Source organism: Corvus cornix, chromosome 7, assembly GCF_000738735.6.
Source record: "Corvus cornix cornix isolate S_Up_H32 chromosome 7, ASM73873v5, whole genome shotgun sequence".
Classification (NCBI taxonomy): Eukaryota; Metazoa; Chordata; class Aves; order Passeriformes; family Corvidae; genus Corvus; species Corvus cornix.
The window spans coordinates 32,272,495-32,297,008 of NC_046337.1; the positions used below are offsets into that span (position 1 = coordinate 32,272,495).

General features: G+C 37.1%; 1 protein-coding gene across 6 annotated transcripts in view; it reads left to right on the top strand.

The window, feature by feature from the left end:
- Positions 1-24,514, top strand: part of TFPI (tissue factor pathway inhibitor) — a 177,109-nt gene that overhangs the window by 148,456 nt on the left and 4,139 nt on the right. For all 6 annotated transcript variants that reach the window (XM_039554869.1, XM_019290504.2, XM_019290501.2 and 3 more), the window contains 6 exons: positions 3,897-4,013; positions 10,511-10,711; positions 17,155-17,193; positions 20,333-20,509; positions 21,602-21,697; positions 22,169-22,261. In XM_039554869.1, coding sequence (XP_039410803.1) covers positions 3,902-4,013; positions 10,511-10,711; positions 17,155-17,193; positions 20,333-20,509; positions 21,602-21,697; positions 22,169-22,261 — 718 coding nt within the window. In that variant the 5' untranslated portion in view covers positions 3,897-3,901. The remainder of the gene's footprint in view (positions 1-3,896; positions 4,014-10,510; positions 10,712-17,154; positions 17,194-20,332; positions 20,510-21,601; positions 21,698-22,168; positions 22,262-24,514) is intronic.

The window sequence follows — 24,514 nt, forward strand, 5'->3', positions numbered from 1 at the left end:
TCCAAAGGCTGCAAACGGTATGGACAAGACACTGAGTTTTATACTTTTCTGGTATTGGCAAAAAAGTCTTTAGATCTTCCTTTTATTTTTATTTTGGGTGTCAGGATAAAAAAGGCTTGGTAGTAAGGATCTGTTGCTGGGAGCATTCTTGATTGCTTGTGGTCTGCCTTGGCTACCTGTATTTCAGCCTGAGAGAAGCTAATGGCACTAAATGAAAGCATTTAATTAAATCACTAAATAAATCAGTGCCAATTATTACCCACGGACCTTTGATCTCCTTTGTCAAGTAACATTCTGGTTGTCTGTTATAGAATGTCTCATTAAAAGGTAGGGAGTATGGGAGCAGTAGGATGCCAGTTCCTAAGGAATTATCTTTATGAAATATATGTTAATGACACTATGATGTAGAGTATTAATGCTGGACTGATTCCTGGCTGTCCTAAGCTAGAATCCTTCTGGAGGAAAAGGCTTTATTTACTCAGAAATTTTCAGAATGTGGCTTAAATAATCAGACCATTAAAATTGAAACATTTCCTATTTTTCCCGTGCTGGACAGTTTTTCACCAATGTGTGCATTTGACATTTTTCTGAGCCAAATATCATAGATGAAGTATTTTGAATTGTGCACTCTATACAAATATAACAAAAAAAAAATCAGAATGCTTAAAAAATATATATATACACCAGTATCATAGGAGGCTTACAGCTTTAAAGTTCTGTTACTGGGCAGCTGAAAATCCAGTCAGAAAACCTGGACTTTTCTAGATGTTTTGGGATTTTAATTGAAAGAGCAGTGCCAAGTACCCTTTGATCTGGGATTTCGTTCTCTCTTTAGGAATAATAAGAAATAATTAAACCAAGGAAGGATTTAAGCATTTTATTACCAAAGCCTTCACCCCACTCATGCCACCTCCACCCAAACCTGACACAATGTTCTGGGACTGTGACCTTCTGGGAAGGTTAGCCAGAAGATAAAGGAGATTACATTTGGTCAGTAGACATACCAGAAAGGCAGATATGCTGTTGCACAGCCTACATTGTTCCTCTTGGGAACTGGCCCAAGCACCAAGATGCCCAGCTTTTACACACTTTTGGCCCTTCCTTTCAAGGGAAATTTAGGAGTTAAGTGGAAGAATAGAAATCCTGCACCCTGGTAAGGTTTTTGTTCTCTGTACAAATGCAGTAATTTATCCTCAAAATCACACAGTGACAATTCTAAATGGTAACTCATGATACACAAAATTCTATTTTCAAATTAAAAAATAGAAACTTATTAAGGATTTCCATTTCTGCCTGACTGCCTCTCTTCTACTTGGGAAAAAGCTTTTGAGAACATGGGATAACTGACTAATAACTGATTACTAAATTTTGCAGTCTAAATTGATACTCTGCAGATTCCTGGAAGAAGGAACCATAGCCTCAATTTAAGTGATAGAAAACCAAAGTCAAATAGAATTTTGCTGAACTAGTGAGAGTTTTGACGGCATGTTTGGAAAAACTCAAACATGGAAAATGAGGGCTCAGGGACAAACATGGAATTAATGCATGTGTAACTGAGGTTGTGGATAATTAGCAAGTTCCTTTATGAAGAGTCACAATTGTGCCAATGATTACTTCTAAGGAAAACAATGTGCTAGAAATTTGCTCTTTCCCATGTAGTTACAAAAACTGTAACTGTATTTAGCAATTTTTTACTCCAGTGAACTCACTGGAGCCAGGGAGTTTGAAAGTTATTACTGTATATCTAGGTATCAAATCTGAATATTTCATGGTATTTCTGCTTTAAGTGAGCCTAGATGATGTCAAATTATCACCAGCTTTGTTTATATTGTAATGCTAAGTATCTGTGCAGTTCTTTGATTTTTTTACTTAATATTTCTCCCCATATCATTTGTCTTAGTTGTGGATTTATTTTCATTTTAGTTGATGTCAAACTAAAATCAACTTTGAGAGGTGTCTCTCAAATCAAAAAGTCTTAGGCAACTTCAGGTTACCTTGTACAGAGTTACTTTGTATTTTAAAGGATGACTGGGCTTTTTATCAGGGGTGAATAAAAAGATTTGCCATAATTGTTTTTTCGAACCTTTGGATGAAAATGCATAATTTTTCCAAGGTCAGGTACTACAAAGCTTTGTATATAAAGGATTGTAGGACTGGATTTCTAGTTAGAATTATGATAAAAGATGTTACTTCTATTTCTTTGAAAAACACCTGAAAATGAGCAACTGTAGCTCTTGCTCATTTTCTCCATTTACAGAATGTTTCAGAACTTGTGTAGTGGTTTCTAATCCAAGAGAGGTTATTCCATCTCTGCTAGAAAACAATAATTTCTGAATTTGTTCACAGAATTAAAGAACAGCCTTTGAGGAAAGATTTTTAAAATTATGATTAAAAGCACAAAATAAGATCTGTATTATTTTGCAAAACATTTTGCTGAACCATATGTGGATAATGCCTTTTATTTTTTTTCCTGTAGAAGTTAACCTTAGTAATTGAGTTTAGAAGGAATCAAAGACATGCAATTTTTTTGCTTATTTTGGCAGGAAAGCATTATGATGTAGAAGTTACTGCTGTCATATTTTTTGGCTAAAATAGAAATTCCTTTAAGCACAAAATTATTGTTCCATTACAAAAAAAATAAAGAAGGAAGAAGTCTCAGTGGTTTTCACTACATTATGTATTGAAGCCTTCTAAAGGATATTGTCAACTTAAAAAATTACCCAAACAGTGCTGCCCATGATCTGATTTGTAATTTCACCAAGAGTTGTTTTTAAGAATGCATTTCTTATCTGTTATATGCTGCAAGCTGGGAAAACATTGAGTGCAAGAGGAAAAAATGGTAAGTTTTCTAGAGAGAAATGAGGATTGTGGCTCTGATTTGGTGTAGAGATGCTGTCTTCACAGGCATGCAAACAAAAACACTAAAGACCAAAGAGTTTCTGAAGGCTAGGAACTTCCTAGTCCTTAGATGTTTAGTTTTTATTTACTTAATATCAATTAACATAGCAAAAAAAACGTAGTATTGTACTTTTAAGAGGGTAGGGTAATAGGAATTATGAATAGGGAATTGGTATGTTGATAACAAAGACGATATTGAGCCTATTCTCTAATTAAAATCCAGATATCCTTAAGGAACTTTTAGTTAGTTGGAAAATATTTTTTTAAAAAGTTAAAGCAAAAGTATTCCAGAGTTAATTTCACGTGTGTGCATAACCTCATCTTTGGCAACCTGAACATGCCAGCTGCCATGGAATAAAAGTGTTTTCTTCTGTCAGTGATTGCACTGATTCAATGTGAAAAATAATAGCTCTGTACTTAAGTGAAGTCCTCAGTATAAAAGAGCTCTACAATATTCAAAATACCACTAAAAGCACTGAAGCCCATGTTGCAAAAAGTTCACTGATTCCTCTGAAATGCAACTTGCTCAAGAGTCTGGGAACTTGATAACTATACATTGGCTAAATATTTGTTAAAAATGTTGTGGCAATGAATCTAGGTTCTGCAGGCTGAGTAAAACTTGGAAGGATTTGACTTGGCAAGCAACAGTACATTGTGTAAATAATGGCAGGACATTAAAAGTACCAAGTGCTACGTTTCGTGTCATGATGAATTTCGGGAGGTGAGTTCGGCTGGGGCTTAGAATGAAAGAAATAGAAGTGCCTCTAACTTGTACTGGAGATGGGACAGGAGACTTGCAATCTGCTGAGCACAACCCCAATCCTTGTCTTGTTTTTCATTGTGCTTACAATATGATTATACTAAAAGAGCTCACGTTATCTGCAAAGCTCCCAGTTTGTGTATCTGCCCACAGGGTTATGCACTACCCTGCTAATGTCTGTTGCAGAACGCTCAAGGAACTTAACTGAATCAGGTATTGTCCTTTTTATCTTATACAGGGAAGATGAAAGGAAGAAAGAAGGGGCATTCCTTACCTTCAACCTTTATCTTGCTGTTCTTCTCTATCGCTGGGCACACAACTGCTGAGCTGGATGGCAGCAAAGAGCATGTTGTGGGTAAGAGATACCAGAAAACACCTAAAACTCAACCAACAAAAAACAAACACTCGAACAACAAAGCCCACTATGTGAAAATGCACTGCAGATGTAATTCTGTACTTGAGAACTTTAGTGGGAAACTTTCAAAATTGGGACTAAGCTAAAAATGGTCTCTAACTAGGAGAGAGATGCTTAGAATTACCTATTAAGCTTTAGCAAAATTGCCTTCTACTGAGGCTTCTGTTTCCCAAGCTTTTTGGAACATCTAATCCTTATCAAACACTGGGTTAAATATCAAGATGATTCCCTTAAAGCTCTGCTTTAGGAGCGTGGAAAAGTTCAATGTTCAGGGAAAGGAAACATAGGGCTGGTTAACTCAGGCAGAGTTAACACAGAAAAAGCAGAAATATGAATAGCATTGTAGATTGATGTTGCTCTGTCCCATGCACAGATCTCTTGAGCCACAGTTAATTTGCAAAGTTTGATTTAAAGATGATACAATTACTGTCCTGGTTGTTTTCCTGGGCCTTGACGAAGGTCTTTGCATAGCCCCAAGTGATTTGATATCACTGGATAAATAAAGGAGTTGGACTCGATCCTTGTTAATCCCTTCTAACTCAGGGTATTCTATAATTCTATAACTGAAAACTCACCAGTTGAAAATTTTTGTTAGAAAAGCAGTGTGACTGTTAGAACTGGGGACACTCCTGGATTTTCACCACGGTAAGATCATTGTTTAATTCACCGAAATTTAGATGGATCAGAATTCTATACTGGATATCATTTTGAAGGTTATTTTAATTTCCTCCCAAAAAATTCTGAGAAAGATGAAGGAAAAATACACTGTTGGGGCCACACTAAAATATTCCTTTTTCCTTTGAGGAAATGACTTGAAACTGTGATCACTTCCCTAAGCTGCAGAGGACTATGAAGTGGATGCTTTTGTTTGACATGTCTGATTTTGAAGTGCAAATGAAAGTGCAGCTAAGAGGAACCTTTTTCTTATGTTTTGTCCAATTTCCATTCAGATTACTTCTCTCTATCAGACTTTTGCAGCAGTGTTCTTTGAGACAGAAATAGTAATTATGCACAGTCATGGCTATAGTAAGCTAGTGCTTAGGACCATGTCACAATCACTACAATTTAAGACATGCACTGTTTCAGGTTAAGCATGTGCTTAGCATGGCTCTGTAGTAAAGATTGGTTCATGCAGAATAAATTTGTTTCTTTTGAACTCTGAAGTACAAAAATGCCCTTTTTGTTTGAGGGCAAAGTCACATTTATCTTTGCCCCACAACTCTTAGTGCTGTATAAATTCTTAGCCAAGCTTGCAGGTCGTGACGGCTAAATCATCTTGCACACTTTGTGACCACAACAAGAAATCTGATGGCTTAATGTTTTTCCTCTATTTACTTTGTTTATAAAAGAAAATAAGTAAATTATCTTAAGGAAATTAAATTGTCATTTTACTGGGGATTATTTTTCACTTTTTATTCACTGGTTATTTTGCAACTAGTTACTTAGAATTATGTGACCACTAACTGATTTACTATGAGAATCAGTTCTAAACTTCTGGGCTTTAATTCTGAAGTAAAAACCAATCAAATGTGAGGCTTAGAAATTAAAGTAGGATCCTGTTTTTATGATGACTACTGAAGACTCGCAGTGTTTACAAAAAAAAATTACTTTTGCTGTACTCTGTTTTCACAAAATATTTAGATTGTTGCTAACTAAAATTATATTTGTGGTTTCTCAAGATTTAACTTCTGGACTCAGTGACTTTAAATGTAGAAATTTTGTGGGCAGCAATTTCATTGATAACATTTATTTTTGAAGTTAGATGATTATAAAGCAATGACATATTTTACCCCAGCATTCCATAAATTTCAGGTATTAAAGGATAAAATTAGTTGTGTGCATCCATTATTTTTAATGTCATACTTTCAGATCTCATTGAGTACAAATGCTTTGTGAATTTAAGAGGTGGGATTTTGTCTATTTTAATTACAGTAATAATCAAGATTGCAGGTCAAGTCTAATGGAATAAAAAAGGATTTTTAATTTTTTCTTTTCCAGCAAAACCTGTTTTTCCATCAATAAGTAAGTGTAATAGCAAAAATGAAAGGTATAAAAGTAACCAGGGTTTGTATATTGTTCCTTAATCCCTTATGTGGTAAGCAGCACTTAAGTTGATGTTCCAAAGCCTGAAGAAAATGACTCAAAAATTGAATGTGCTTTTTACTCATACATGAAACTTTGCCAAGAATAAATGTGCCTGCCTAAAGAAAGTGTAGGAAACACATGAGTAGGAAGAGCACTGAACGGTGTGTGGGTGGGAAGCTGTCAAATTGACAAAGATGGAGAGAAAAGAAACAGCTATTCATTAGTGACAAGGTGCTTAGTATTGATAACCTCTTATCAATGGGCGGCATTACCAGGGAAGGCTGGAAAGATGACAGCATATCTTTATAATTAAGGATAACCACAGAAACTCATATGAAGTTGAGAACACATAACCTAAACAAACTAAAGCAAAGCATTTTTTACATAAAAATTCAGAAATATTCCTGATATTTATTCTCCCAATTTATATAGTTCTGTTCTGAAAAGCAACTCCTCCATAACACTTACCTTTCATACTTGTGCTGCAGGTGTAGTCTAGAAATCAGTTCATTTTATAGTGAAAAGGAGGTCTTTTTATCGAGCAGTCCTGCAGATTATCCATGAGTCTGAAAGCCAAATTAGAGTCTTTTGTTATGTCTACATCCAGGAGAAAGGTATTGTTTTCACTTGTATTAATGTAAGAGGATTAGAGACACTATTCACCACTTCAGCTTTTGTAATATTACCCTGCTCTCTAGTGAAGTGGTAACAGTGCCTTGCCTGGATCACCTACAGCCCACGTGCTCGGGGCTGCAGCAGGGCTGACTGCAGGTTATTAGAGCTCTCACAGTGAAATGACTGCACTGAAATGCAGGGTGGTGTTCGTGTGTGAAACAGTCATGTCTTGAGTTGCAAAAGTTGCCGTGTGAATGACAACAAACGTGAGAATGACTGTGCTGCATAGGAACAATCTTGGCCTGTATCTTGTTTGACAGTTGCAAAAAGTAGGAAGGCTGAAGGAATGGAGGAAGGAAGTAGTGACATAAAATATCTGCAATGAGCTCATGCTCTTTGTTAGCCATTTCATGGGCATTACTTTGTACTTACCACAGACCATGGAGTGCCATGACTTAGAGCAATCGGTGTTTAGTGCTTGAGTAGGTGATGTAAGGAAGTAATTTCATTAAAAAGCTGGGAAGGGGGAAGAAAAAGGGGAGAGAAGATCTTGCTGTGCTTTTTTTCAGTTTTAGTATGGGAAGTAATAACTTCTGTGTGACAGTAAACATCAGCTGTAATCATGATTTAATGTATTTATAACAAAATTTTCTTGGTCTAGGCTAGTACAGTCCTACAATTACACAAGATTTCTAAATGTATTTGGACCAGATGCCTAAAATGGATGAGTAATATATATCCAACAGAGCCAGATCCAAAGCGGAGGGTTAAACTAAATTTTTTTAGAATGATAAACGCAATGTGCTATACTGAAGAAGGAGAATTAATACAATCATAAATATAAGAAGGAAAATAAATGTTGAAGCACCTGTATAACAAGATTCTATTTGCTGGAAAGTAAATGGAAGTTACAGAGCATTGCAAAGGTAATTCAATGTTGTTTTAAAAAAAAAAGCAAGTGATTTTGTGTTGGATTAAGAAAAAACCCCAAAGGATCATTATTCCACTCTATTTGCCACTAGTAATGCCTCTAGGTGGGGGATTATATTCAGCTCTGGGCAGCCCATTTTACCAGGAATCCAGACCAATAACAAAGATCCAAAGAATAGTTATGAGAGGATTAGAAAGCAAGGCAAATAAAAAGATGGGAAGAAAGGAGTTTATTTAGTGTGTGCATAATTAAGAGGAGACAAATCTTCCAAATGAAAGAAAGAGAGAAGTGGGCTACTGAAGTGGTGTGGTGAGAGCGAGGCAACTGCACCATGACAGCTTCAAGCAGCCAGGGATGGAGCTGAATTTGGAAAGCCCAAAATAAAGGTTGAGAGTGCAGGAGGCAACTTTCTCTCCTGCAGCAGCCTGGAATTGCAAGACATGAATGGTGCATTAGAAAATCAAAACTGATTTACTATGTGTGTATACATGGTTTTAAATTATTGTATCTATGCATGAAGGAAGTAAAAATTATTTAATATATAATAGAGAATGTTCAGGCAGTATATTACCAAAAAAAGGGTTGTCTTACAAGAAGAGTAGTGAAATTCTAGAACTGACTGCTTCAGATTGCTTGGAATTTTACTTCACTTGGATGAGAAACTCCGTTAACATTTCTTCAACTGTTATCTTCTTATGTTTCCGTTGAAGAATTTTCACTGACCTTCCTGTCAGACATCTTCCCTAAATGTCATATCCTCTGCTTTTCACACAGCATCTAAAATGTAGTAACAATTTGTCCCAGTGTTCAAGAGATGAGGCCTTACACTGAGAATTAGTTTTCTCAACGTATATTCCACAATTGAAATGAGTGCAGGCAGATGTGTCTGCAGTCTGTGCAGATCTACTGGGCAAACACTCCTGCTTGCCTTCTCATCTGTTGCTCCAGTCTGAGAAGGAAAGCTAATTTTATATCATCTGAGTTAAGTGTTCCCAGGTGTAAAATAATGGAGAAGAATTCTCTCACTGTTCCCAGACAGAAGAATGATTCATTTCCGATTAATCCCTTCGAGACCTCTTTCTTCAGTCACTTGGTTACTGTTTGGAGTTGGAGGGTTTTGCCCCTGGGGGTTTGACAGGGTACAGATTTTACTGAAGCTATGGCAACTTTCTAGTGTTCCTAGGAAACTGAGTGATTGCCAAGAAGCGTGACACAGTTTAGTCATTATGCTTGCAGCAGATGTCAGGACATCTGACAGTGGTTAACAGCATCCCTGTGACTGCAGGGGAAAGGCCTTAGGAGGTAACCAAAACAATGATTTAGTTCTGTGCGTCTAATGGGAAGTGGGCTAGGAGTGGAGACCAGAAAGTTCCCAGGATAAACTCTGCTGAGCCATTTGTTCATCCTCTTTGTGTAGTTTTGCAACTATGCTTTCATACTATTTCTGTTTGGATAGCCCACAACACTGGGGTGGTGCAATGCAGCAAAAAAATGAGCTGACATAGCTCTGTGTCTGACATTTCAGTAGTTAAGAAACCTGGTAAGTTTTCACAACCTCTTGTAGACTGAACTGGGTCACTGACAAAGGTCACAGAGGGGATCTAATTTCTTGTGTGCCAAGAAAATGACGTGTTTATAAACCAGCTGCCAGCTCTCACCCCAACCACATTTGAGTTGGATCAGTTTCTATGGAGCTCTGAGTGTTTGATTTTAGCATTTCAGGAGTGAGTTCATAACTTACTGAAAACTTTGATGTTTGAAGGCATTTTTTCCCTGGTATTGAGCAGGGGAAATCCAAAGTTTCATTTTGCAGTGCAGTATCCTCTCAATTTTTTAAGTTTGCATATATGTTCTGAGATATCAGTGTTCTAATTAGCTGTAAGAGAATGAATTAAAACCTTTAGATCTGTTCTTCCGGTTCCTAAGGCAAGCACACAAGCTCTGTAGAGCTTTCAAAATCCTCTAGGTAAAAATACTTCCTTGGAAAAGCAAAACAGCAAAATACAGTAAACCATATATTTATAAGGGAACAGGACCAGGAACTGGATTGCTAGTCAGAATTTCCTTATGGACATTGACAGGGTGAAAAACTTTGCTAGTGGTCTTCACAATGTGTATGACAATTTATACAAAACATTCCCTGACTTAATATATACTGAAAGGCAGAAATAACACATTTTGAAAACATACAGCTTTGTTTTGCCTTGACTTTCTAGTTGTATACACCTGAAAGCTGTAATGCAAGAACAGTGAGATCAAAGGAAAAAAGAGCCTGGTGCCTCTCAGTGGTCCTGGAGGGGTTTGTGTCCCAATCTGACAGGAGAGTGATGCCCTCTGCAGGGCTCTGTCCATCCCACGCTGTTCCCCGGCAAATTCTTTATGAGCCAAGTTCACTGGGAGAAGCGCATGGAAGAGAGCCCAAGGAAACTTTTCTGCCTTGGTGGTCATTGTGTCGTTTGGAGCTACCAAGACTTTGTCAGTGTTTTTGTTATTCAGAATTGCACCCCAGCTCATGTGACTCAGCCACTCTCTGTAACTGTTTAGAGGTTTGTGATGAGGAGTTAAGTTTATATTATGAGATGTTTTGGTGGAAAATTGAAACCACACATTTGATTTGATCGAATGGAATTTGTGTTCCAATGCAGATGACGGTTTTCTTTTTACATCTGTTTAGTGTGTTCAGAGCTTTGCAGACAGATGTTGTGAGGTGCCTCTAGCAGAACACACAAGCAATCTCATTCTGGAGTTACACTGTGCAGTACACAGCAAACTAACCTAGTTGTTCTACTTCTGCTCTGTATTACAGGTGCTGCTTTGCCACCGCTGAAGCTTGGGCACTCATTCTGTGCCATGAAAGCAGATGATGGTCCGTGCAAAGCCATCCACATCCGCTATTTCTTCAATATTAAAAGCCGCAAGTGTGAAGTGTTTGAGTATGGTGGATGCCACGGCAATGAGAACAACTTCCTAACTCTGGAAGAATGCCAGAAGAAGTGTGTGGTAACAGGCCAGTACCCATTCTCTTACCCTCCTACCAATTCTTCATTTGCATCCATTACTTCTCATTCACAAACCACTTGAATTTGGGAAGTAGAAGCCCTCTTCTGTTCCTATTAATACAGAAATATGATTTCTCTAACTATGTTCCCAAGTAGGTTGTAGTCATCTGAATTATTTTATATGGTTCAAGCAAATAGTCAGGATTTGGAAAGATAGGTGGATTTTTTAGTGTATCTGTGGAATAGAGGCACCAATGCAAGAAAGCTTATTTTCTAGCTAGAGCCCTATTTTTGACAAGTTCTTAAGTGAAATTACTTTGAGGCTTGACTAAGCTGGTGGGTAGCACAGATGTTCTTTATTGCTTTCAGAGTGTCTAACCCAATTTTTATCCCAGATTTGTCCTTCACTTGAGAAGCTGATAGAAGTTGTCCAAAATTTTGGCCATCTTCTATGTTTCAGCATAATTAGTATTACAGCAGTAGATACGATGATAAATGAGATCTAACACATGATACACAGCACAATGTGCACCAAGGGCCTTGTGAATGCTGATTCTGCTATTAAAATTCATCCTCATAATTAATTAAGGTTTTCAGCATTGTACAAATTCCTCACATGACTGGATGAAAATTAGAAGGTTCTTAAATTTGCAAATGAAGCTAGAAATTCTATAAGTTTGTATTTTTAGAGACTGGAGGAATTCAAGTCTTATTGAGGGTTTCTTCTGAATACCTGCTATGGATCCTGCCTTCATGGGAATTTGATGGAATGTGTCTGGCTGTGTAAACAGGAAGAGATAGGGATATCTTGAAGGGGAAGAAGGCAATGAAAATGGCAAGAAAATTTCAGAACCAGTGGGTCCTCAAAGTTGTGTAATAACCCTCAGGTATTATATCAACTATGTGAATTTTTTTCCCAAGTCTCTTTCATACATTGGATGTTAATTTCTTAGACTTCGAGGTAAGATAGAAGGATTCATTCCCAACAGAAGGTACTGTTCAGTCACATGTGCCTTGCCCAGCAGCAGAATTTGCCATGGTTACTGAGCTCAAGACAATGATGCTGGGCAATTCTGCAGCAGAGAACAGTTAATAGGTTATTCTGGGGATGGGCAACACAAGCAGCTGAAAATTGTCACTCTCTGCTGTCTATTAGTGATGTGCCCTGGTAGCACCTATTGCTAAGCAGACCTTGGCAGGTGTCATTTTGTTTGCCTTTTTTTCATAATTTACTGTGGACCTGGGCCTTTTCTTGAAACTGGAAATCTGCTGAAGGTGCTATAGGCACAGAGTTGTTTTGCAGGATACAAACTTGGATCTTCTAGGATCAGCATAGGCCACTTGCAAGCACAGTTAGTTCTTATAGGTTGCAAAAAAAATACTTGCAAGAAATTTCAGTTTAGAAAATTGCTTTCAGAAGCTCCTATTTGGGTTTTCTGGCCAAAGCAGACTGCATATATGACAAGGTAATTTATAGCATCAGGCTTTGTCTGGCAACAAATGTAAATGTCTTTTACCCATTTTCCATCCCTTCCAGGATTCATATCTACACAGTATTTAGACCAGGCCTTAAATCTGTTACATTGTCTGTTTCATAACATATCTATATTTCCCGATAAAAATTACTCTGGATCGTGTTGCTAAATTTATTTAGAAATCAAAGTAAGTATCTGTCTCCCACCCCAGTGTCAGAATAATGGCTGGAGCTGGTTACACATTACCATAAGTAGTATTTCAAGAGTGTTTGTTAGTTTTAACACATCTAATCTTTCACAATCTGCAAATGTTAATAAGCCAGGTATTGAAAATAAGCCATTTTTTATCTTCCCTTTAACTGTCAAAAAAAGAAAGGTGGTAAGGCAAGAGAAAAAGAGATCAATAGACTGCCTCACAATTGGAGCAGGGAGTACAGCTCAGGGTGTCTGACTTATATTCACTAGTGGTATAAGCTCTTCTGCCAGCATTAACTCTATAGCCTTGATACTCTGTTATACTAGCTGATGGTTCCTCCATATGTTTATGGAATAGGACACTGTGTTTGAATACAAATGCAACAGCTACACCTCATTGTCCAGCTTAGGCTTTCAGAATTTCTCAAGTCTGTAATTCAGTTGACTCAGACCTTTCTCCCTCTCTATCCAGTCCAGCCACAGCAAAGGAAAGAACAGATGTGTGTGCTTATTATACATTTCTGGTATGCTGATTTCCAGTGGTGGTTGCAATTTATAGAGTAAAGCAGAGGTTCTTTCTTACCTACACAACTGGAGCCAGAAGAGTGTGTCTGTGTTGGAACCAGGATGCAGTGGGACTGTATTTATTAAGAATAGCAAAATTTAATCTGAAGAGTTGTACGTGAGCACAAAGTTTCACTGATTAGAAGATACTGAAAGAACAGCTAACAGGAAAACCCATCCTTCCTTGAAAGCATCCCTGGTCTTGATGCCTGTGGTCTTTCCAAAGAGGAGACTGCACGCATTTTATTTACTCAGCAAATACTAACGCAAGATACTATTTACCATTCAGATCCATTTTTTCTGATCTGCTGGTGCCACCATAATTTCTGTTCAATTAGGTTTTGCTTTTAAACAATTGCATGCTTCTAAAGCTATCTCTATCAGGTTGAAAAAAAATCCACTACAAAATTTCACTAAAAACATGTCAAAGCCAAAAAGATTACTCCATTTTTTAAGTGAATGGCAGTTTTCCAGCCCATTTTACTCTAAGGATTAATTTGAAACTTACCTTTTGATGGTTTCTGGAAAAATGTACTAATAAGCCTCAGAGACCAGTGGTGCTCCAGGAAGAAGTGGCAAGAATCAGTTACAGCCTCACTCTGTTTTCAGATGCAATACATGGGTAAACACAGTGGCAATGATATTAAAATAATCTTAATTATTAAAATGGCATCCCATCAAGAAAGAGGTATATGGAAATCACAATTCCTTAGTTATTAAATAACATAGCCTAGCATTTCAAGTTAAGAAGAAAAACATCTTGCCCCAAATGCAAGAACGCACAAAGTTCAGGAACCCCTCTTCTACTTGGATCTGAAACAGATCTTAAGCAAACTCTTCCTGAACTGGCTGAAAAGGGAAAGAACCTTTACATCAAAGAATTTCTTTTTGTGTTGAAGTCTCAGATACTTCCAGAAGTGCAGATTATTATTTTGGTGCTCATTTACCTGTATTTGGTATTTTAGCAATTGGTAAGAATAAAAGCTGTTTACAACACTGTTCCTTCTCCAGACTGTACTATTTGTGTCTTTGATTTCTCATACCAGAGTTTAAAAAAAAAATACCAATGTAAGATAGAATTCAAGTAATAGGTTTTAAAATCTTCCTGAAAGACTATTGTATGGGAACAGATTTCATTTCTGGGCAGAAAATCAAACAAAGAAGGAATTCACTACAGATGATTAATCTGTTTCTAGTTATGACTCCACCAAGTTTAAAGAGTACAGTCTTTCAAGATAAAAAATTGAAAGTTATTGTTTCCTTGAATAGCATTCAGTTTCAGAAAGACCTGGAGTCTAGGATGTGAATTAGCTCTTCTTTTTCTGACCAGGCTGGCTTTCAGTAGTTTCCATCTAGTGTTTGGTTCAGGGTTTCAGCAGGACCCATAGCATCTTTACCATCCTTGGAGTGAGGTTATTTGCAGGACTGCATCTGCCAGTATCTCATCCAAAATTTGACACTTCCTGTCACAGGAAACTTGGAGTGTTTGTACTCAATTTCAATTTAAAGGCTAAGACAGAGCAACAAAAGGGGAAAGGCAGGGTCAATAGATGCAGAATTTGGAATGAAGTGCCCAAAAGTCATAATCAGGTGTCATGAGCAAAGATTTATCACATTATTTTTTCAGTCTAATGCTCCTGTTTTCACAGAATCACAGAATAAGCTGAGTTGGAAGGCACCCAGTGTTACTTTGATTCTGACACAAATGTTGGATCTGGAACAGACCTTCTAGACCAAATCCTGTACTGGCATATATCTGGCATAACTCTATAGTATAAAACTGAAAGTTATTTAAAATGAGAACTGGCTTAGTGTGCCCACATGTTGGTACTCAGCCCAAGAACAGTTTTCTGTGTATGAATAACAGTGACCCATTACTCTCCAAGAGCTGGATCTGCTTGGAGGAAGAGAAGCAAAAAAGGGCCATTATCTCTGTATTCTCTGAATGGATGACAGCAGATAAAAGGGTTTGGTCTCACATACAGTGTGCTGCAGACCATCAGGCATAAAGCAAAGTAAATTATTAAGTTAATCCCTTTTGCTAACATAATTCAGCAAAACCCCATATAATTCTGTGAATTCTTTTTGTTAAATCTAGATCTCTGTGCAGTCTTGTAGTTTGTAGTTGTATTCATCTTACTTACATTTCCAGTATTTGTTGCTGTTGGAAGATCACTATTTAGTGACTGTAGAGATCAGTCTGAAGAGAGAATATGAGTGAGACAAAAGTGCTTCAAAACAAAGAAGAATCTGAAATACAAAATTATTACTGTGAAGAATGCAAAGACCAATATTGATAAAAATAAGCTCAAGGGAAGCTATCTAATACAACATTCAGAAGAAATAATGTGAATAGTCAAAGTTTTTTATTTTCAATATTCAGCACAAATACAAGAATAAATGAGCCAACATGAGTGAATTACCAGATTGGGATAACTTTTTAACATTTTGGAATCAATAAGGCAGCTGACAGAATAGATTGAAGTCAGTACAACAGAGTTCAGAGAGCCCAGCTGCAGGTTGGCCACTCTAAGGCTCTCCAAGACAAGGTTCAGATTCAAGATGCCTACTTGTGACTCAAGTTTCCTGGAAATCAGCTGCATTTTTTGTTTCTTGTGCCCAATTCTCACAGCTTCAGGGAATGAAAAAGTACTTTCTGAGAGGAATTTGCTCATATCCTCCATTGTTTACTGGATGGGAGCATAATCACAAATGTCGTCACTAGCACAAAGATCTTAATTTTCAAGGCAGTGAATATAAATTTTAGGCTACTTAAACTTGCTACTGTGGGAAAATACCTACTGATAAATGGTTCTGGTCACAATGGCAATTCGAATGTCTATTATTTAGAGTGGATCTACTCACAAATACACTTTTTTTACAAAGAAGAAATCAACTCATATGTGGATTTGGCTTTTTGACTGAAACCAGAAGCAAAAGACACTGTTGAGATGGTAGTGAGATTAAAAGATTCTAGGTCTGTATAAACTCACAATAAAATTTTCCTTTTCTCTGCCAGAAGAGTAGAGATCACATGGCAAAATATGATTGCTGATTTTGCCCTGAAGGGGACAGCTGAGTGAGATTAGTAAAATGGCCTGACATGCGTGTCCATAGTTTAGGTCATGGGTTTAAATGCTGAGAGCCAAGCCTCCCACTAATATGAAAAACTGGAAATCTGTTCAAAGAAATGCTATGTCACTCTGAAGTGCACGCCATGTCTTTAATATTTTTTAAAGGGTAACAGCTGCATTGTCCCAGAGGTGGAAGGAGAAATGTGTCATGACAGAATTTCTACCCAATAGATTTGCTTTGAAAATATAACATTGGCAGGTTTCCAGAGAAAACCAGAGTAGAATTATGATACAAAAGGGCAATAGAGTACAAAACAAGAATTATGAAACAATGTAAATAAGGTGACTAAGGCAGAGTCCAGAAGCTGCTGGCCACCTTTCTCTCAGCTGTCGAAATATTGTCAGCCTTTCTCAGACATTCCATGATCTGCTCTGCCTTTGGACTCCTTTGCAGTTTTATGATTAGACAGTCTCCTACAAGGAGAAGAAGGTTTGTTTTCAATCTCTAAAAAGGAATTTGGGGTTGAATTAAGATATCCAGTTTCTTGAGCTGATACAATAAAACCCAGGCTCCTGCATTAAGAATGATAATAATTTCACTGCAGATTGTGCACGTAGAGAACCATGCAGACAAGGTTGTCATCATACCCCCCTGCATAAGGAAAGCTTCACTCAGGCCCTACATGGCAGAGCAAATGGAATTGGATAAGGATGAGAGAAGTCTTACTGCCTCCCTCAGTCAGCTCCAAAGCTATGAGCAATATCGGTAGCTACAGCAGTGAGGTTGTTAGTCTGCTCTTTACTCCTCTTTTGAGGAGTAAGATTGTATGATACAGGGTTCTGGATCCAGTAACAAGAAGAGTAATTTCCCTGTTCAGTTCAGTATCAGCATAATTTGATTTCGGTACTTTCTATATCCTCAAGTTTCCATTATAGCAGGTCTTCTTATACAAAGGAAATGATACTTCAGTTCTCCAGAACAAATTTTTGTGCTGCATCCCAAATAAAGAGAAAAAGAAAGAGGAAGAAATGCTGTGTTCTTGCCTCTCAGTTCTCACTGTCACTGCTAAGCACACTGGTATCTCAGGTGAGACTTAACATGTCTGCTTTTGCTAAATACTTTCATTTTTATTTATCTTGCAGAATTGCCTCAGAAGATGATGTTAGCAAAAATTAAGAAAGGTAATTATATTTACATGGTAATTTAAGATTCTTCTACCGCAATAAGGGATTTATTATGTTCTTTGTTAGCTTGGAACAATACATAAATAATTTATCTTCTAACAAAAACAGCAATGTCAGATTTAAGTGAATTCTTAGTCTGAATCTTCTTCTGTCTTCATCAAAGAATTTGAGGAGAGCTGTGGTCACTGAAGATGGCAATCACCTCTCCACAAAAAAAATACATCATGATTCTTTTCTCTTTCTTCAGTAAAAAGGGGGACTTGGCAGAGATTCAAGTATTGTATAATCAGCCATGATGGGGAACTCTTATTGTGTATTTTGAGAACAAGCTAAATGCTTGCTCTACTTTTAGAAAAATAGGAAAAAATTGCTCTGAAACAGAACTTTTTAAGCATTGGCTGTGGAGGAGCTACCACAGGTTAGGGCAGATCCCCTAATTGCACATCAAACAAGGGAGCAAATTTCCCATTCCTGAAGGGACAGACTTTTAACAGAACTTTAAATTCCTGATACCTCAGACGTCCAAAATAGCCAGTGCTAAAGTATTGAGAGTCCCTTACTGAAACACTGTTGGTCTGTTGAGGAAACTGATGTTCCTAATGAGGATATTTCAGTTTGACACTCAGAGTAGAGCTTGTGAAGATTTACTCTACCTTTTCTCCTTGCACATTGGAAACTCACCTGGATGGGGCTCACTGTGGGCAGCCAGAGCTCCCCAAACACAGACTTGAATACATTTTTTTACAAGTCAGCTCCTCTTTTCCTGCTTACTCTCCTTCATCTCTCCTTCCACTCATGACTTCCTGAATTGTTGTGCATTTAGCAGCTTGCAGAAATGTGAGTATTTGCACATACAGTTTGAAATAGATGTTTGTAATCAAATCATCTATCTTTGCAGAATGGTATTTGGAATACTTTCATAGGAGATTATGGTTTTCTTTTCCTGTTTTCTACTGTCTTTTCAATTCTTAATGTGTTTTTTAAAAAATCGTGACTATACTGTGGAAGTTACTAAAGTTGATTTTCCACAGATGCTGCAGCCTTTGGCACTACTTCCTTTAAGGGCTGACCCTAGCTCCCTGCTTTTAACGACAAACTGGAACACATCCTGTAAGATTCAGCTCGTGGCTATCATTAGCGTTATTGCACTTGTACTATTGTTTCCACTAACGTAGTCTTGAATATCAAGTCCCTGGAGAAAGATGTGGCATTTAGAAGTATAATACTGCTTTGTATGATTAGGATTATATTGCTTTCATGAACTCTCTCTTCAAAAGTGGCTATAAAAGTTAGCTGTGAGCTCAACTAATTTGGACTTAATTTCATTTGCAAGAACCTGCAAGAAACATTTTAATATAAGAATATTGTAAATGAAGGACATCTGTTTTTAAGAGTCAGTCATAATCTTGTATTCTACTTTGCATACCCTTATTTTTATCTGCCTTCCCTTTTCAGTTAATAGCTGTCTAATAATCTCTTTCTTTTATTTCACAGTACTGTGCAATGTTTGATGAGAGAATTTTTTCTTTAGCTCCTGTTGTCTGTGAGCTCCTAGCAGAAGGTGTATGGAACAGATACTCCTCTGGTGGAGTCTTGCTGCTCTGTGTCTACATACCTGTCTCACCTTTGTTCCCTGTGTTGAAAGCACATCATGTCATATTTCTCATATTTATTGCTCTATGTGAGCTTACTTTTCTAAGTCTGTGTACATCAATGCATTTGCGTAGTAAGAAAGGTGCAACATCTGAACTGTGGATTGCACTTACTGGCAGAGAATGAAATTTGTAATGAAGAATCAAGATTAAGCTATTCAGGAATGCTTAAAACAGTTGATTTGGTTGCTTTATGCAAGAATATTTTAGTGATTTAATTTTGCATGTGATCTCTGAAAATCATTTTTCACTGTTCACGAAGTGTTATAAAAATTGAAATTCAATATATTGCCAATTAATTCTTAGAAAAACACTAGTTATGAGCTATTATAATATTTTATATAAAATCAAGATGTGCATCAATTTCCTTTAATAATAATCTTGTTCTAGCAATGGATTTTAATATATACCTAGCTAAAATAGGTGTAATAGGATTAACTTCTTTGCAACTTTATAATCTACTTCTAAAATGTTAGGAACTTCAAAGTAATTGTTCTATACCAATTTTTATAAAATGGCAGCCCACTGCACACTGTTTTAGTATCAATATTTTGTGAATTTTCACAGCTAAGCAAGGCCTTTATATGTCATATCTGATACGATTTTCTTATGTGGGGGTTAAATAGACTTTCTTCTGCAAGTCAGCTCAGACAAGAATCATATTTCAAAATATCTATTAGCAAGAATCAGAGAATTCCTCCACATATATTTCATTATTGTTACCATGATTTTAAGTACACAATTTTAAGAAAAAACTGAATACGGTGAGAGGTTGACTTTTGGGGATTATCATATGGCTATGTGCTTTTCTTCCCTGCCAGAGGATGTGATATCACACTGTGATATTCAGTCAAATTATGCAATATTCATTTGTTAACTTTTTCTTGGTTGATATTGTAGTTACAGATTGCAAACTCAGAACTGGGACTGAAAATTCGTAGAACAGCTGCTTTGTCTCCCTGTTTCCAGTATCCTTTTATAAGGATAAACTGCCCTAGACAAAATGCACTGCTAGATTTTTACCTGTTCTGTTTTAAAACTCGTTCCTTTTTTCTTTTGTTTGACTATTGCTTTGTGTATAATTCACATTAACATTGACTGAAACATAAATAACAAGGATGTGTATAGGTGCGCATGATCCAGCTGAGATTCAGATCTTCTTTTAAATCGGAGTAAAAGCTAATTTTCAACTTAGAGGTTAAATGTTTTGGAACTTTAAAGGAATCATTAGTTGTCATTTTTCAAGATGTAATTTACTGGCTACTTGAACAGAGCAAGACAATCCCTATAATGCTCCAGTGTAATATTGCAGTGTTACATATAGAACAAAAGCAGCACAATAAAGCAGCAGTTATTTTATAGTTGGCCTTTAGCCCAAAGTCGCAGGTTTATTTTGTAAACTCCCTCCAGTTCTGTTGTTGTCTTGGGATGCGTTTTGGTTTTTTTCTTCACCCACCCTGCTCATCATTTAGCATTGTTTCTAGGAAAGCCTGACTTCTGCTTCCACGACCAAGACCCTGGAATCTGCCGAGGCTATTTTACCAGGTACTTCTACAACAAAGAGACAAAATTGTGTGAAGCATTCAAGTATGGTGGGTGCCTAGGAAACCAGAACAACTTCAGGAGTTTGGAGGAGTGCCAGAGTACCTGCCAAGAAAACTGTAAGTTGCTGTTTTTATCACTCTTAGTTTTTACTCTTGAATAAAAAATGGTGTGTTTTGAAGGTATTTTGCACATAAAAAAGGCAATTTTGGGTGCCCTGAGGTGGCAGTACTTTATATATGAAATTTGCAATAACTATACATATTTTTAAATATAAATACCAAAATGTAAATTATGAAGTAAAAAATGGTAGGTACTATTTAGGGAATATTACTATATAATTATATAAAATTAGGACTCCTACTTTTTTACTTTTCTCATGACAGTTGACCTAAAATCTGCCATCTGTTTGGCTTTATAATACCATAAAACACTAATATATGCTTTTAACCCATAGGTCTGCACATACTCTTTTCAAACCAAGTCTTGAAATGACAAGAGGTGCCCATATAGGAATATTTAACTTACTGTGTATTGCTAGCTCCCCACCAAAGATTCATGGGACACCTGTGTGTCCCCTCAGAATGATTTGGCTGTGCAGCTTAGGCTACAAAAGCCATTTAGACTGACCACAGAGCAGCCATTTGCTTCCTTGTCCTACTCGTTCCAATGAATTGTTCTACATCAGGGTACAGTAACCTTTGGAACTCCTCTCCCCTCACAACATGCATCATTTTATTCATAAGGCAAACACATCTTCCCATCAAGAGCCTCCAGACCTTTTTATCTTGCTTGTCTCTAGTGGGCCTTTTTCCAGCACTGTTTCATAAGCTGTCATTTTGGCAAAGGGAACTCAAGCTTATTCACACTTAAAGTAGAAAGGACCCACTATGCTTCTTTTTAAAGATTTTTTTTTTTTAACTGTAAATATAGAGCATTTCCCCAACTTTTGCTGAAGCATTTCTTCCTGGGCCATGATACCACTTTAACCTTCTGGACTAAAAGCTGCAGAATATTCTTTTTCATGACTTTAGTCTAAAATAACACCATGTAAATTTGCATTAACACCCAAGAAGAGAGTGTTAGGGGCTGTTGCCATGGTCTAAATAGATCAAAGTTTTTATTTTTGAGGTATTGAATCATTGATACTAATTTTTGGGGTTTTTTTTTTCCTGAATAGTTTTCATTTCCTTTTTTGTTTTTTAATTTAGCAAATTTATTGCCAACTGTTGCAGCAGAAGAGCATCCCAACACTGTGAACAGTAGTTCCCCAGCAGAAGAACCCAGCCGGTCTCCTGGGATTTTTAGTAAGAATTTTCTGTTGTTGTTTATAGTTAACCCTTAAATGCTCCTTGATTTTCCCATTTATTTGAAGACATGTATGTCAGTTGAAATACCTGAGCACAGGGAAGTCATTAACATTAAAAGTAGCTTCAGACCTGCTTTCTTGCCAGCAATACATATTTTGAAAAAGGCTTACAATTACAAAGGTTAGAATGTCTGCTGGTAATATAAAAATAGCCTTACCAAGCTGTGTATGATCTAAATCTTACATCAGTAAAATTAAGGAAGAAAAAGGAACCCACTGCAAAATTGTTTCAGCAACTTCATTTTCCTATGCTTTTGGGACTTAGAGATGTTGCCTGGCAACTGGCATCAGTAGTGGCATTGAGCAGGGCCAACAGGTACCAATCACAGCTGATTTTCAGAGCTTGGATGTGTCTACATATCCCATCATTGACTGTTTCACACCAACTCCCTCTTTTTTTTTCTTTTAGTTAATTTGTTGCCAACTGCTCCAGATGAGAAGTCCAATGCCCTGAACAGTAGTTCCCCAAAGGAGGAGCGCAACCAGTTCCCCATTTTTTTTGGTAAGAATTATTTTTTGCAGTTTTTATCTCTCAGTCTTTTATATGGATTGCTTTTCCATTTCAACAAGTTTTCTGACATATCTGAGACTAAAGAATGGGCTTTCATCTTTGCCAAAGGATTTGATTAGCAGGGAAAGTCAAAGCAAAGGAATATATTGCCACTTACAGATCTTTCATAAATATCAGGAAGTGGAAGACTGACCACATCTTGTTCTCTTTGAAAAGTGTGCACTTCCTAAAGGTCTGATTAACACAAAGAGCAAAAGCAGTGATGCAGAATTCTTTCAATCAAAATGAATACTTTTTGTGAGGAACTAATAGGCAAGTGGTTTAAATTCCTTTTACCCCTTAAAAAAGAATGATATTTGGATTTTAGATTATGGCATAGTATAATATATTTAATACCATAATGTTTTAATTTTCACTGTGATCATATTAAACTCAGTTTCTGGTTGAGTATAATCACAGTGAGTATGAATTAATTGAAAATGTGGCTCCAAGGTATTTTTGCACTATGTATTATAATGCAAATGAGACTCTGGACCTTTACTGAGGAGGGATAGGTTTTAACAGTATCAGCAGCTGGACACTGTCCACTGTAGATGGCTGGTGCTTGCTCACACTGTACAGGGTGATTGAATTTGAGGCCTGTCATTTTTATGATCCACAGTTGTGCAAGAGGAAACAACAAACAGTTGGAAAGAGCCTGAGCATTCTCACCAAGTATTTATGTTGGTTTTTTGCATTTGCACTTACTTGTACTTTTGAGGACTGAGTGATGACGTAGACACTCGCTAAGGTTTTTGCATTTTATATGATCTGTACGGTAACAGGTGTGTAGGTGGCATTCCTGTGCTCTTTGCTTAGAATGGAACGTCTAATAAAGCATGAATGTGTGTTGTACTCTATTTTTTGCCTGCACTATAATCCACATGCACTGCTGGTTTGACGTAGGTTTTTGTACAGTTGTATTGTTTGTTTACCACATACAAAGCATCAATGCACTCTGTTATTTAAATGAATGAATATAAAACAGTAAAGGTTTTGCCAACCTATTTTCCTGAAAACTATTTGAATTACATCATGTCTGGTAATAAGTCTAGGGGCAGGAGGTACATGAACATTCCCTGAAAGTTTTTAGTCATAATATGAATGCCTGACTCCTCAAAACAGCTAACCTATACCAGGAAAGGAGCATGATTCACTATGTTTTCTCAGAGGAAATGGAAGGGGGATTGATTGTGTCAGCAATAGGGAATTTTCCTGCTCAGCAGCATTTGAGAGTGAGAGGTGAGGGTAAGAGAGAATTGAAGACTGGATGGAACAAAGAGTCAGTGTAGCAGAATGGGTCGGGTGGGGAGCACAGCCTTAGAAGGACTAGTGAATTTCAGTGGAAAGTCTGAAGACCCAACACGTTCTTCCCTACTGTATAACCTTTGTCTTGCACTTGTCTGCCTCATCCAGCCTCCTGCTCCTATTTTGTTTATTAGCTTGCACCCTTCAGGCTGCTGGAATGGGCTAAAATCATGTGCTTTTGTGCAATCCCACTAGAGAGGAAGGCAAGGGTGTGGCCAAAGCCAATGGCTGATTTCTCCACAGAGACATGGAGAACATTGTCTCCACTGCTGCTGTTTCTAGAGGCACAGCTATAAAGTGCAGTTCCAAGGCAGAGACATGTCACACAAATGTGCAGTGTAACTCTCTGTAACCTTTTGGGAGGGACAAGAATTTGACGTTACACATGAGGTGAGGATCAAGGTGAACTGTTTGGGATGAAGTGGCTAATGACCATGTCCTCAAGCACAGGCAAAGTGGCTGATCTGCCATTGTGATACCTATTTTGTATGTATATCGGCCTGGCTACATATCTTTTTCAATGACTATTTAAAAAATTAAATATAATTTAGTTAATTTACATTAAAACATGAAAAAAAAATTACAAGGAGTTGCCTCTTATAGAATACCTCACCTCACAACTGACATTGTATTTCATCTTGATTTCAAGGAAAAAAAGTGTTGTTGGTATGTGTAACTTGGTAACAATATCAGATTATTAGATTTAGAACATAGTTCTTGATCTTCAGAAAATTAAACTGTTCTATGGCCAAATAAAGCAAACCATGGATACAGACATGAAGCTTCTAGCATGCTCAGCGATGAAGTTTCTGCAGGAATTGAAGATTGTTCTGGTCTTACTCTGGTAAAAAAAAAAAAACTATAATAACTTTTATTCTGTGAAAACTAAGAAAAAGT